Here is a 14,340-nt window from a genome sequence, read left to right as displayed (position 1 = left end):
TCCTCACATTGCATATGTATTCAAATCAAGCACACCCATTTTATGTATTCATGCAACCTTTCCATTGAGTGTGGCCTCAGGGGCACTGAGCTAATACAGCCAAGAAAAATACTACTGTGCACTATATTGCGGTTCACCAGTTAAGAAATGCACAGAACTAGGATCCAAAAATTCGGCCAGATTCTCCTTTTCATTGCATGTACTAGGGCTGAACGATTTTAAGAATACATTGAATTGCGATTTTTCTGGCAAATATTGCGATTTCGATTTCATCCACGATTTTTTTTCAAATCAAGTTTTAGTGCACATGAGCATTTGCAAAGATCACAGAAACTTACATCATACCTGGGGGTGGGCGATCAATCATGATCACGATTTTGCATGTTTCTGTGTAAATGACGTCAGGTAGCTACTCTGTCACTTCTCAAAAACTATCAGTAGATCTAAAAGTAAACTCCGATAACGTGCACTCAGTATTAGTTTTCAATAAACATGAAAATTCAAATAACAATTACAGAACAAAAAAGTTTTATTTCAAATAGGTTAAAAAGAAGACTAATGTAATTCTGTAAAGTATTATTCTTTTTGTTTTCAGCCGTAGCATTTGACAAAACAAAATCTGATTCAGTTAGGAGCAGTGCAAAAAACCGTGGCTTTGACGATCTCAAAATCGTGTTGTCTGAGATCGCAATTTTTTCGGTCTTAAACGATAGATCGTTCAGCCCTAGCATGCAAGTGTGTAAATTAAATTAAACTAACCCAGACAGGATGACACTGAAGAGTAGGTTGATGTCTGAGGGTGTGTCACTGCAGTTGTCAGTATTATGCTTTTTCTACCCCTACGAACAGTGACACTGCCGGGCAGTGCATATAGCCAGCTTGCCTGCCTGATCTTGTAGCCACAAAACTGTTTCCTCTGCCACAGTGTAAACAACGCCCTCATGTAAGCATGACAGATGTGAGACATCATTATCTTGGCTTCCTCCTCTGTTTTGAGAACTCACCAAAATGACGCTGCTTTGCAGCTATTTTAACATTTATAGGATGTGTTTGCTGCTCTAAAATCATCTGCATCACAGAAATTACAACCCACATCTGACTCAAGGCGTTGACACCTTAAAATAGCACTTCTTCATTCTGCATCATCCAGTAGGTGTGTCCATAATCATCTTATAGTTCACTTCAACTTAGTCAAAGCCAAAAAGGGTGAAAGTAAATATTCAGAACTTACACACCAAGTTGATCCAAATCCAGCAGCAGCTGAGCTTATTCACTCAGTCTGAAGAAACTATCAACCAACAGAAATGTCAAAGGTCATAAAATCACTGGGAACTACTATTATTATTGTGATAAGTAAATTAGCGATAGCATAACATTACTGCTTTATGACACAAATCAACTTTTTTTCTCCACATTCACACTTTTCATTGTCATTTATTTATTGTTTTATTGAATGTAATATGATAAAACAATAAAAATGTTTATAATTTATAATTATGACTTTCGGTCATAGTAATTACCCAACTAACGATAGCATTAAGCTAATGTGCATTTTAAGCTAGCCCAGACAAAAAAAATATTAAAACAGAAAAAACGGTAAACATGCTGTTTAACACTGCAGTATGTATTTAGTAGAGATGTTAAGCTAATGTTAGCATCAAATGTATCTGTACGTATATTTAATATTATACTGTATGCCGTAAATTTGAATAGATGTTGCGTAGCCTTAATGCTAACAGACTAGCTAACTAAACAACTTAAGCTAACTTTCTGAATAGGCTAGCTATAATTTCACTATTATCCACTTTTGTCATAGTTTTCCCCTTTCATAATGTTAAAGTCTTCTAATTCTGTAATTTCCTTCGAGCAAAACGCGATAATATCCAGCTAGCCAACGTCCACGTCCATCGTAGATATGCGTGAACCGCAGGCGGCCATGATGACTCAGCTCCTCGGCCAAAGACTCCCGGGCTTTGAAACACTTAATTATGATTGGTCAACTCACCTGTCACTCTGTTAACTAACACAACTCCTGACCAATGAGCGAGCTAGTTGTCGCTCTTTCTCCGCCCAGACCAGAGAGATGAGCTGTGAGCAGCAGAAAAACATGGATGAACCCGGAACAGGCAGATTATAGACTGTAAACACAAGATTAGACTAGTTTTATTTTGAAGTTTTAGTAGTTTTAAATCACACCTGTAATTTATGTTAGAGCTGATGGACTGGTTACAAGAGTTGTGTTTTTATTAAGGAATTATTGAAATAAACTATTATATGTGTGTGTAAGGAATAATAAAAAAGACAAAGCATTAAAACACTAGCCCATATATGTTATATTCCTGTCGTTGATATGGTAGTTTGGGCTGCTTGCTGTTGAACATGATGATCCCCTACTTTGTTTGTGAAGTAGTTCGACATGTCCTGATCATTGTGGGGGTGGATGTGGACGATGCCGTCATCTATCTGCTGCACCTCAGCCTTCTCTCCTGTGTGGCGCGTGTGCACAATTTACAGGATGTGAGTGTGTCGGCGACCACATCCTGGTTGTAGTTCGGTTGGGGCCTTTGATTGCCTTCCTGCCACATTTCCTGTCTTAATATTTATTAAATGCATGAAACATTTCAACGATAAAAGACTTTTTTTTAGGATATTTGAACATTTCACGTTGTCTTTTCTTTGTTTAAAACTTCTCTCAGCTTCCAAACGTCACATTGAATGTTTACTCTCATACTTCACACATAATGTTGTTCTATTTGTAATAAATCTGTATGAAATCATATCGACCTTCATTGTTGTTGTTGTGGTTCTGTCTTTTATTGTGGCATCTATTTATTTGCATTCAATTTAAAACATGTGGTGACATGTAATGTGATTCAAACTACTGTTAAAGTACAGGGCTGCATCAGTGTTCCATCTGTGTGGCTCGATCTGCTGAACATTTAAAAACATAAAGGTCCTTCCTGAGCAACAGACAAGATGTCTGCCAGCTGGTTAGAAATAAATCCCACCAGCCGCCCTCAGAAACCGTCCAGACTGCAGCTTTATTTCATGTGAGCTGAATTCAAACACACATTAAACACACATTAAAGTCGTATATTTAAATCTGGCCTATAAAAAAACATAAGTGGACGTCTCCTTCGTCTAACTCGTGTCCATGCTCTCAGCAGGTCCCATGCCTCCACCCTCCCCTCCCTGGACACTCTGGTAGATGGACGCCATGTCAGCGTTGGATCGGATCTGATTGGCGAAGTCGGCCATGGTGGGGCTCCTCTCCACCTCGGGCACGGCCAGCAGGGCGGCGACGGCGCGCATGGCAGAGCGCCGCAGCTCCTCCTGCTTTTCAAACTCCTGCTTGACAGACCCGGCCTTCACCTGCAGTGGGAGGGAGGGGACGGAGACTCGGTCTATCACTGTGAGCCGGGCTGCAGGTTCTTCAAGTGGATAAATATCTTTGTTGTTCTCATGAAGTTATAAATACACTTGTTGATTCATGTAAGATGACGCCACTCTGAGGCATCCATATAAGTAGAAAAACCTTGAGCTTACTTCCTGCACAGTTTTACCCACACACACCACCACCTTCACTTAAATAACAGCACACGCACTGATGTCGCAAGCCTAAAAATTCCTGTTATCAGCAGCCAGCCCATAATATTATCAGAATCTTTACACTGGAACGTTTTCATGGATCCAAACCTGAGCCCAAAACTGAACTCAAACGTTTATCCTCAGGGTGTGCAGTGCTGTTCACACTGAGGCCGAGTTAATAACAGAGCTGCATGACACGTCACAGTCAAAATGCTAAAAACATTATATCAGTCAGAGCCGCTTGGAAAACTTAAAAAAGCCTAAAAGCAGATGTATGGTCTGTGTGCATATCTCATCGTGAAGGATTATCTTCCACACACAGTGTTGGTGCCTCCTTGTGGCAACAAGCAGCTATAACAGCGGTGCAAAGTTCTTTCCGTGCATGTAAATGGTCTGTCTGAGGCAGGAAGAGCAGCCGAGCAGAGCAGAGCAGGCATCAGTGACAACTGACATCACATCCTAACACTTCACATAGACCAGCTCAGCTGATAAACCTGGCTTTTAGCCGAGCTTGAGTTTTTCATCCCGGAGTTTACACAAGGTTTCATCTGTTTTTAATCCTGTCTGCTGAGTCATGTTTTGTGTTTGTGTGTTTGTGTGTGTCTGTGTTTTCGTACTTTAGTGGTGCAGGTTGCTTTCAGTGGTTCCACCAGCCGGTCCAGTCTCTGAAGAACAGCAGCAGGACACAAAGAGACCAGTCTGGCCAACATCAGGAAGGTCAGCATCTACAGCACACACACGCAATGTGGGGCACAAGATAAGAGACACAAAACGTCACACAGGCTTATGTCTGTTGCATATTTTCTACCCACTCTGATATCATAGTGGTCTTGGAGTCCTTCCTCCACATGATCCAGGAACTGCAGGACATCCAGCCCCTCCAGGCAGCTGTCCAGCAGTGTGTACATACACTCAAACGCTGCTTTACGCACATCCAGGCCATCGTCCACAGTGTGTTTGAACGGCCCCATCTCCACCTGCAGCCGGACACGAACAGGATGACTCGTCTGCTCAGAGCAGGTCAACATAACCACCCCCCTCAGCCGGCAGACCCACCTCTCTGATGAGGTCCTTCCTGACCTGCGTCTCCCTGTAGAGATGAGGCAGCACAGCTCCCAGGAGACCGCGGATCAGAGAGGGTTTGTTATGAGCTGCCGAGTTAAACATCACCAAACCAACGCGTCGCACGTTGATGTCCTCGTCCTGCAGCGTCTTCAGGAAGTCACCTGTCACACAGACATGACATCACTGCTGAAGAAAAGACAGGAGCTGCGGCTTTTGGATCCTGATCCTTGGACCTGTTCACAAAGGAGAGCTGAACTGTTTTTGTTCCTGACAGGGAGGCTCACCTATGCAGCCCTTCAGCAGTGAGTCTATGGGAGCAGGCTGGTCGATGATGGTGAACTTGATAGCCGTCACCACTGTGCTGCGAGCCAGAGGAGAACCTGTCAAGAAGCAAGCGTGTTATATTCTTCTTAACAGATTAGATCTGGATTAAACTGGATTTAAAAAAAACTGACATGTGAAACAGTTTTAACTGTGCTGCAGATGCTGAAGCTAAAATTAAAAACACTCTTTGCACAGCATACCAGCTTTAAGCTGTTGTTTCAGTCGGGGCAGAAACTGTGCAGGGTTCACTAAGGTCAGTTTTCCCAAACATTCAGCCACCAGGTTCCTCGTCCCCTCTTCCTGACACTCACAGTTCTGAAACAACAAGGCCCAGATAGACTCCACATGGGGCGAGAGACTAGAGGCGGGACAGGCACTACACAGAAAGAGAAGACGTGCATCAGTTGATGTGACATCAATAAAGCTGTATTCACACCACTGATGGCCCACCTGATGACTTCTTTGAGGGAGTGCAGGAGCAGGTACTGTCTCCGCGGCTGGGCTGAGATCTCCTTCAGCAGGAAAGGCAGGTAGTCGTTCAAGCTGCCGACCGCCATGCTGCCTAAAGCACAGGAAGCCGCTGTCTTCACCTGAAATCAACCAACAAGGCGATTAAAACCGTCAGCAGCAGAAAGGGGACTTTCTTCTACAATCTCACCATCTTACCTCCTCACTAGTGGAGGAGAAGGCCTCCAGGATGACTCCCTGCACCTCCTTACTCCCTCCCAGACTGCCACTCCTCCCCACCTCCCCCAGACACAGCAGAGCCAGGACACGAGCAGACTCTGGAGAGCCAGCCTTCTTCACCTGAGGAGCAGAGGCTCGTAGTGACACTCATCACTAATGTAAATCATGCTGTACAGTGTGTGAAGGAGCACACACACACACACACACACCTCCTGTATGAGGCCAGCCACAGTGCCTGGAGTGTCTTTGGGAGAAGCCGAAGATAGAGCGGCCACACAGCGAGCGACGGAGTGGTAGGACTGTCTGTGGATGATGCTGCCGTCGACAGAGGACTGAGAGCTGTGGAAGGGCTCAGTGAGAGACTTCAGCAGCTGACTGCAGAGGAGAGGAGAGGAGAGGAGAGGAGAGGAGAGGAGAGGAGAGGAGAGGAGAGGAGAGGAGAGGAGAGGAGAGGAGAGGGAGAGGGAGAGGAGGAGAGGAGGAGAGGAGAGGAGAGGAGAGGAGAGGAGAGGAGAGGAGAGGAGAGGAGAGGAGAGGAGAGGAGAGGAGAGGGAGAGGAGGAGAGGAGAGGAGAGGAGAGGGAGAGGAGAGGAGGAGAGGAGAGGAGAGGAGAGGAGAGGAGAGGAGAGGAGAGGAGAGGAGAGGAGAGGAGAGGAGAGGATGTAATGCCTCTGGCTGTGCAGGTCAACCACACAGGTGCATGAAGTGTTACAGCAGACTGATCATTTTGTCACACAGCAACCATTACTGCTGCTCACGTACACCCCTTCATGTTATCAGAGAGGGCTAATTAGTGCGAGAGCCACAGAAGGCATTACACCACACTTTTAGCATACTCACTGTTACTCCGTGTGACTAATGAGCTGATCTTTATCCATGAAATCTGTGGAGTTCCCCATGAAGACCGTAATCGCCTCCTTATTACTGTGACTCAGACCGACGTACACACACTGGAGACGTGAGTTAATCTGGACCGGTGACACAATCTCTGATCAAGCTTCAGTTCAGTGTCTTATAATATAATATAATGGCTGCTAATCAGCTGGTGGAATGTAAGCACTGTGGGTTTTGGAAGGTTTTCTTCTCACTTGATGAGATAACGGTTGTTTACCAGCCTCGGGGAAACACTGAGTTTATTAGTGCTTTTTTTAAAAGCGTTGGCAAAAAGAAAAGATTATGTGTAAGCTTAAAACTGCCAGATTCATATCAGCAGTAAAAACCTTTGTGGGTCAACGAAAACATTACAAATAGCAATTATTCTCAAAACAGCTTTCCCAGCACAAAGATTAACCCTCGGAACCCCAAAACCCACCGACAGGTTCCACATACACTGTTCATTCACAGGAGGAATCACCCGAGTATCAATTTTCTGATTGTCCTCGAACACATTTTCATCACAAACATTCTAATCTACACCTTTCAAATTAAAAGTTTCACTAACAAGATTTTGTAAAAACAAAACACTCTGCACTCTGCAGAACTAGGAAGCCATGATTGGCACATATGTGACCAGCAGTCACATGACAAGAATTCAGAGAGCGTTTGGCTGATGTGCGAGCTTCCTACAGCTAAAACAAACTTTGTCTGTAGAGGTTGTGAAGATATTTATCCACTGTTTCAAATTACACCGGATGATTGAAGAAACTCAGACAGACTGTCGTACCTGTAGCCCAGGTTGGATGTTTTGGACTGCACCAGCGCCTGTAGGAAGTCCAGTATGGCTGCCAGAGCGCCGCCCTGCAGCAGTGGAGAATGGACGAGTCTGAAGACGCCCGGAAGCACAGAGGAGCTGATCTTAGCCAGAGAGGATGGGCAGGCTTTGGCCATGCAGGTCATCAAGGTGATGGACACCTAAACAGAGTCACAACGACAGTTTGGATGCTGTTGTCTGAGTAGGATGTTGGTGTAGTCTGAACACTCTTTACTTTCAATCAGCCCAGTGCATTCTGGGTGTTGTAGTTCATCTGTTCACCAGCAGGTTTTTGTCACACTTTGACTTTTTATCACTGTACCAGTGGAGTACCTGTGATACATGCATGTCACTCTCATCCACCAGGGCAGGGAGCTCGCTCAGCACGGGCTCCAGAGCGGCGGGTTTGGTGCTGGCAGCGTGATGTGTGACCAACGAGGTGAGACACGCCAGCGTGCCAAGCTTCAGAGCTCGTTGGTTCTTACGGAGGAAAGATCCGAGCACAGACAGAGCCTCCAGTAGGATGGATGACAGGTCAATCTGCAGAGGAAGAGAGAAGGCTTTTCAAAATAAAAGCCAAATAAAAACATGGATTATATAAGTGCAGTACTGGACCTTTAACGGAGACGCAGAGATGAGCATGATGGTCCTGACTGCTGTCAGTCTGGTGATCTCATTCTTTAATCTCTCCAGAAAGATCGCCAACACTCCCTGCAGCTCTGCCCCAAGATGGTCGCCAAGGTTACATACCATGTGACCCATACAGGAAATAGCCCTCTCTTTCACTTCCTGGTCGATGTCTGTGGCCTTTAGCCTTTTGATTACTACTGAAAACACCTTAAATGAAGAAAATTACAACAACAACAAAATAAATCATCATATTTAGGCCAAATGTTACAAATTTTCGATCAGTAATTATTGATCCCACTGTATAAAAACTGCAGATTCAACACCCTGTTTCACTAAATTTTAGTGCAGCCTTGGCTGAGGCTGACGAAGAGGACAGTACGGAGTACGATCTGAGTCACTGTACCTCCCTGACAAACGGTTTGGGGTCAAAGCCTCCAGCTGTGGCTGCCTGTCCCTGCGGCCTCATCACTCTGATCAGCTGCTGAGTGACCAGCAGAGCCTCCGAGGTGATCTTATAGAAGCTGTCCTCAACACACGCCACCACCGGGGGCAGCAGCACCTGTGAGGAAAACAGCAGAGGGGTGAAAAAAGCTCATTTTCTTCTTGGACACAATGTGACAATGCGTCAGGTTTCAACTTTTTTACTGAAGCCTCTTCAGAAAACTGCAGATCTAAACACATCAGTAAAACAATGTTCTTATGTCACGCTGCAAGAATCCGAAGCCAGTTTAAAGAACCTGCATGTGTGGCTGAAAGGCCTGAGGAGGGTGGGAGAGGAGGAGGACGTGGAAGAAGGAGAGAGCATCGATCCTCATGGTGGAGGAGGTGGACTTGTCTGTCAGAGAGAAGACAATGCCTGGAAGGAGGAGGATGGAGGAAAAGAAAAAAAGATGGAGGAAAGTGATGGAGATAAGTGGGTGTTGGAAAAAATAGGAGAGGACGAAGCTGGGCTGTTTAATGGATTACACTTGTGGTCAGTGTGTGTGTGTGTGTGTGTGTGTGTGTGTGTGTGTGTGTACCTGGTATTAGTGCAGGTATGTGCTCTTCCAGGGCTCCGGGTACAGTATGAGCGAGCTCTGTAAGGAGACAGAAGCAGCCCTGCCGGGATTTGATGCTCTTCTCCTTCAGCTGTCTGTGGAGCGCCTTCACGATCACTGGCACCTGGGAGCGCACACACACACACACACAGACAGACACACGCACACACAGACACACACACACACACACAGACAGACACACACAGACACACACACAGACACACACACAGACAGACACACACACAGACACACACACAGACAGACAGACAGACACACACACACAGACACACACACACACAGACAGACAGACAGACACACACACACAGACAGACACACGCACAGACAGACAGACAGACACACACACACAGACACACAGACAGACACACGCACATACAGACACACACACAGACACACACACACACACACACACACACACACACACACATACACACAGACAGACACACACACACAGACACACACACACAGACACACACACACACAGACACACACACACACACACACAGACAGACACACACACACACAGACACACACACACACACAGACACATACACACACACACACAGACAGACAGACAGACACACACACACAGAGACAGACACACACACACACACACATACACACACAGACAGACAGACACACACAGACACATACACACAGACACACACACAGACAGACACACACACAGACACACAGACAGACACACGCACACACAGACACACACACAGACACATACACACACACACACAGACAGACAGACGCACACACAGACACACACACACAGACAGACACAGACACACACACACACAAACTCTTTATTCCTGAAACCGTTCAGAACACGTCAGTGATTTTAAGACTATTTCAGTACCTGTTTCTTCAGCACGGCGACAGCCGGATCCTCCTCACTGCTCGCCCCAGGGTCTGACCCAGTCGTGATGAGGCCGTGGTGACTCGATCCTACTCGTGTTTGTCTCAGCAATGTGGAAAAAGCGGCGAAGACATCGGCCCTCACGTTCTCCTCGCGCTCCTTGAAGCGGGCCAGCAGGGCAGGGCAGATGGAGGAGTAGAAGGAAAGCAGGAGGTCGCGGCGTGTGCTGATCAACGCTTCCAGACACTTGATGGAGGAGCGCCGCACCTTCCAGCTCATGTCGTCGTCATCGCTGTACTCGTCGTCCGATTCTGTGTGGAGACAGCAGTGACTTTATACTGTGAACACACGCGCAGAGGCCGAATTTATCACACACACACACACACACACACCTTCTTCAAGCCCGTCCTCTATGTCCATGCTGTCCTCCTCCTCCTCCTCACCATCATCGTAGTTATAATTTGGGTCAAAGGTCATGAACTTAAGACAAAGCTGTGTAACCGTGGCAACATGAGGGGACATCTCTTTTGGACATCTGTCAAACAGTGGGAAAAAAATGCATAACAGAGACAGTAACTGTGTGAGAGTGTGTGTGTGTGTGTGTGTGTGTGTGTGTGTGTGTGTGTGTGTGTGTGTGTACCTGCGTATAAAGGCTTCAAAAGCCTGGAAACAGTACTCTCTCAGCTCGTCATCCTCCACAGCGATGAACTTGACCACCATGGGGATCAGCTTCTCTAAATGTTCTCCTACAGACCGGAATGAACCAAAGTTCTATAAGAACCTACAGTAGTTACTGATTTTTTTTTCTTGACACTGAACGCAGCATAAACACAGCTGCAAATCTCACCGACTCGATGGCCGCCTTGCCGGCTGACAGTCGCCATGCACTGGATGTACGTTCTCGTCATTGAGGTGGGCGGGTTCTTGGCCAGCTCAGACAGCAGGTGTTCAGTCAGCCGCGAGAAGAGGGCGGAGCTACAGCAGGGCACCAGGTGACCGAGAGCCAAGATGGTGCGTTTTCTGACCGCCATTCTGGGGCTGGTAAGCTGGTGCGAGAACAGCAGTGAAGAATGAATGAATGAACAAATTTCGAGCGTCTGGACATTGCAGCTAAGTGAGAGGTGTGACATCTGCTTCTTACCTGAGGCAGCAGGCTGGTGAGCAGACAGCTGTGAAAACTGACCAGTGCACAGCTCAGCCTGCAAGCAAACAAAAACACAACAGTCAATGAACACATCGCCATCCTCAGTGTTACTGAGATTTGTTGATCTTGATCCGGGACACACCCAGTTCTTCCCAACATGTCCGACAGGATGTCCAGGGCCTCTAACTGGACAGACACGTCTTCTTGTTTTCCCATCGCACTGATCAGCTGGGAGGTGATCTTCCTACACACACTGGCTGTCAGAGTCAAACCTGTGAAAACACCATGACAATGCAATAATGATAAAACACAGCGACACTAGGCAATCCTAGGAAACAAAGACTTTCCCGTTTGATACTCGTGTTCTCACATTTACAAACATGCAGCCTGTCTGAGTCTAATGTGTCTCATCCCGAGATGACAGCGGTCATATCTCACCTGCTGAGGACAGCGGCAGCTCAGCGATCACAGTCTTCAGTCCCATGCTGGAAATGTCTCTCAGCTGCTCTTTGTCCGACGTCATGTTGGAGCACAGCATGTCCACCATGGCCTCCACCTGTGGCTCCTTCACCTTACTCACCAGAGGTGCCAGGCTACAAATCAAACGCACAATCACTGTACAGTTCATCATTATATCAATTATTCAAACACACGGCATGAAATTCCAGAAGAAACCTGGATTACATAAAGCACTACGATGTGAATGGTGATTGACTGTGGAGCAGAGGGAGCAGAGGGATCCCTTAATGGGAGAAGTTGGACTCTTAGACCCCGTTCACACTGGGGAAAAAATGTGGCTTAAGCAGGATTTGGCCGCATCCAGATCAATCCAGATGTGTTTTTTTCCGAGTGTGAACACCTCCATATTAGAACCTCCATATTAAAACTGATGAAGCTGGTAGGATGAGCAGCGAAACGTCTTCTAGAAAACTCCACAAGTCCAGACGCCTTGCTTCAATCTTCTCTACGTATGATGACCTGGATGACTGAGAATCTTCATCAACACGAACACCTCCAATCCAGCTGAATCCAGTTTGATTTCAATCCTGCTAGGCCCCGTTCACACTGGAGAAAGTCATTCCAGCTAGAGTAGGATTGAGCCCAGACAGCCTTTAAACTGGATGCGTTCAGACCTATTTTCAAATCTGGCTAGCACACAGTTCAATCCGGCTTCATCCAGCGTGTTTGCTGTTCTCCAAACCACTAGGTGGTGCCTCGTAATATGGCTAATAATGTGGCTAGCCAGATTCGCTCGCCACATTTGCGTTCACACCTGAGCCACATTTGAGCCAATCCTGCTAGATCCACCTCTCGAGGGTGGATCTAGCCGGCTTGAAATCAAACTGGATTCAGCCAGATTGGAGGTGTTCACACTCGGAAAAAAAACACATCTGGATTGATCTGGATGCAGCCAAATCCTGCTTAAGCCACATTTTTTTCCCCAGTGTGAACGGGGCCTTAGACCTCCTAAAAGTTTCCACAGCAGCAAAGATATCATCAAATGTCGACCACTGAGCTCTTCCTTTATCTTGGGGAACAGGTATCAGTCTGAGGGTGTAAATGTTGGATGATGATGGACTTGTGTCTGCAGTGGTCCTCCTCTTGCTGAATCTCATTGATTTTCCTTCATAGATGTCTCAGAGTTCAGCATAGTCTGCCCCTGTAGGTTTGGATGGTCTTCTGGTCCCTAGCTGGAAGTGGTGGGGAAGTCGCATTCATGGTTATAAAAAGCAGCAGAAACTTCTCAGGATCCACCTCAGAAAGGGGCAGATTGTACCTTGACCTGTGTTGAATTTGGCTCCGAGGAGTTTAGGGACCCAGTGGGCTGACAGCTTGGTCATTTGAAGTTTGCTGTGGACGATGCTTTTCTCAGACGGTGCTGAAGTAGAACTATAAAATGTATTGACTTTCTGTGTCTCAGAGAGTTTGACGCAATGAGAGCTGTATCTCTTCTGATACAAACTGACCAATAATCCCTCTGAATCCTCACAGGACACAGATGTCAGCACAGTAAAATATGAATAAAACAGAGCTGGACCAGGCTCCATGCTCATTTACCATTTCACAGCCAGGTTCTGCACCTCTCCGTTCTTGTCTTCCAGTAGTTTGAGCAGCATGGTCACCACTTTCCTCTCACTGTCCTCGTCCAGTTTAATGCTGTCCTTCTGCAGCTCCAACATCAGGTCATTTGTGGCCATGAACCTGGAAACACACACACTGTAATTTAACATATGAGGCCAAGACATGCAAATGATCTGTTAATTGAATAATGACAATAAGAAGGCAGGAGTCTGTAGTTAAAATCTGTGATATTGTGTTTATATGCTTTAAATTGTTATAAAAAAAACTAATAAATAAATGACTGTATGCATTTAATGGGCATTTCAAGCAATAAAAGTCAGAGTTTCAGCATCTTAAATTAAGGAATTTTCCCCCATTGTGACAAAAATGTAATTGTGTTTGTGTTATTTAGTGAAGACATCACATTTGTGTACTTTAAACTGTACACAGTTAATAAAACCTGACACTTTAAATGAGTTCTTCATTCTGTAGAATAACAAATGTCCTCTGTGGTAAAATGGCCCAGTCATTACACTGAGAAGTGTCAGACTGGCTCTTACCTGAAGTCTTTGTCAGTTGAAGTCATTTTCTCCAACAGGTTGGAGATGTGGTAGGACACACTCGACATGTTTGTAGCTGTCACACACACACACAACAACAACAACAACAACAACAAAGATAATTTGCGATAAGAACTGAAAGTGGGGCAACAGATTTAACCCGACAACATGGCGAGGCAGGCGGGGGAGAGGACCGCCGGTGGAACCGGACACCCGGCGGTCCTGATATAAATAGACCTGCAGGGGGGAAATTTCAGGCGTCTGGCGCCGCTGTGTGGACTTATCGCTAAATCATTGTCAGCGTTTGTTAGTTTTCGATTCATTTCAGGACATTTATCACAGTTTTACAAACTACACTACGCTCACAGACACAAATTACAGCCTAAACACGTAAATACTCTTCACCTTCACTCGTCGAACACATTCAAATGTGGGCAAAACACCAAAAAAACGACATAAAACATCTATGAAACAGGTTTTCTTGTGTTGTTGTTGTTTTTTGTCGCGCCGAAATTCGTCATCTTACCCACATGACCGTCACTCGCCAATCAGACAGCCACACTGCTTGTCACTGACTGCTGATTGGATACTTTACCCCACGGTTTCCTACGCACTGATTGGCTGTTTTGGCCGCTGTGTTTACATCGCTGGGGTCTTGAGTCAGAGTC

At 46.0% G+C, this 14,340-nt stretch overlaps 1 protein-coding gene across 1 annotated transcript; it reads right to left on the bottom strand.

Moving 5' to 3' along the window:
• Nucleotides 1–3,022: 3,022 nt before the first annotated feature.
• Nucleotides 3,023–13,883, bottom strand: cand2 (cullin-associated and neddylation-dissociated 2 (putative)). The gene is made up of 24 exons (XM_028429504.1): nucleotides 13,673–13,883; nucleotides 13,110–13,253; nucleotides 11,490–11,644; nucleotides 11,194–11,323; nucleotides 11,049–11,106; nucleotides 10,755–10,953; nucleotides 10,548–10,653; nucleotides 10,300–10,442; nucleotides 9,908–10,218; nucleotides 9,004–9,145; nucleotides 8,722–8,840; nucleotides 8,388–8,543; nucleotides 7,970–8,191; nucleotides 7,688–7,894; nucleotides 7,328–7,515; nucleotides 5,874–6,039; nucleotides 5,644–5,784; nucleotides 5,428–5,567; nucleotides 5,178–5,353; nucleotides 4,938–5,033; nucleotides 4,645–4,814; nucleotides 4,401–4,565; nucleotides 4,206–4,313; nucleotides 3,023–3,372 (listed from the first exon to the last, which is right to left on the bottom strand). Exons 1-24 carry the CDS (start codon nucleotides 13,738–13,740, stop codon nucleotides 3,142–3,144), a joined length of 3,741 nt encoding a protein of 1,246 aa, XP_028285305.1. The 5' UTR covers nucleotides 13,741–13,883; the 3' UTR covers nucleotides 3,023–3,141.
• Nucleotides 13,884–14,340: the final 457 nt, after the last annotated feature.

This window comes from Parambassis ranga, chromosome 18 (genome assembly GCF_900634625.1).
Source record: "Parambassis ranga chromosome 18, fParRan2.1, whole genome shotgun sequence".
Taxonomy (NCBI): domain Eukaryota; kingdom Metazoa; phylum Chordata; class Actinopteri; family Ambassidae; genus Parambassis; species Parambassis ranga.
The sequence above is the reverse complement of the archived record's forward strand: the minus strand, read 5'-3'. Positions and strand labels throughout refer to the sequence as shown.

Bases quoted from the DNA above. Each gene is read 5' to 3' on its own strand.
- cand2 (XM_028429504.1), bottom strand. From the start codon at position 13,740: ATGTCGAGTGTGTCCTACCACATCTCCAACCTGTTGGAGAAAATGACT. The intron at 10,654-10,754 runs GTGAGATTTGCA...TCCGGTCTGTAG, and splicing joins GCAAGGCGGCCATCGAGTCG to GAGAACATTTAGAGAAGCTG. The intron at 5,034-5,177 runs GTATGCTGTGCA...GCTTCTTGACAG, and splicing joins GAAACAACAGCTTAAAGCTG to GTTCTCCTCTGGCTCGCAGC.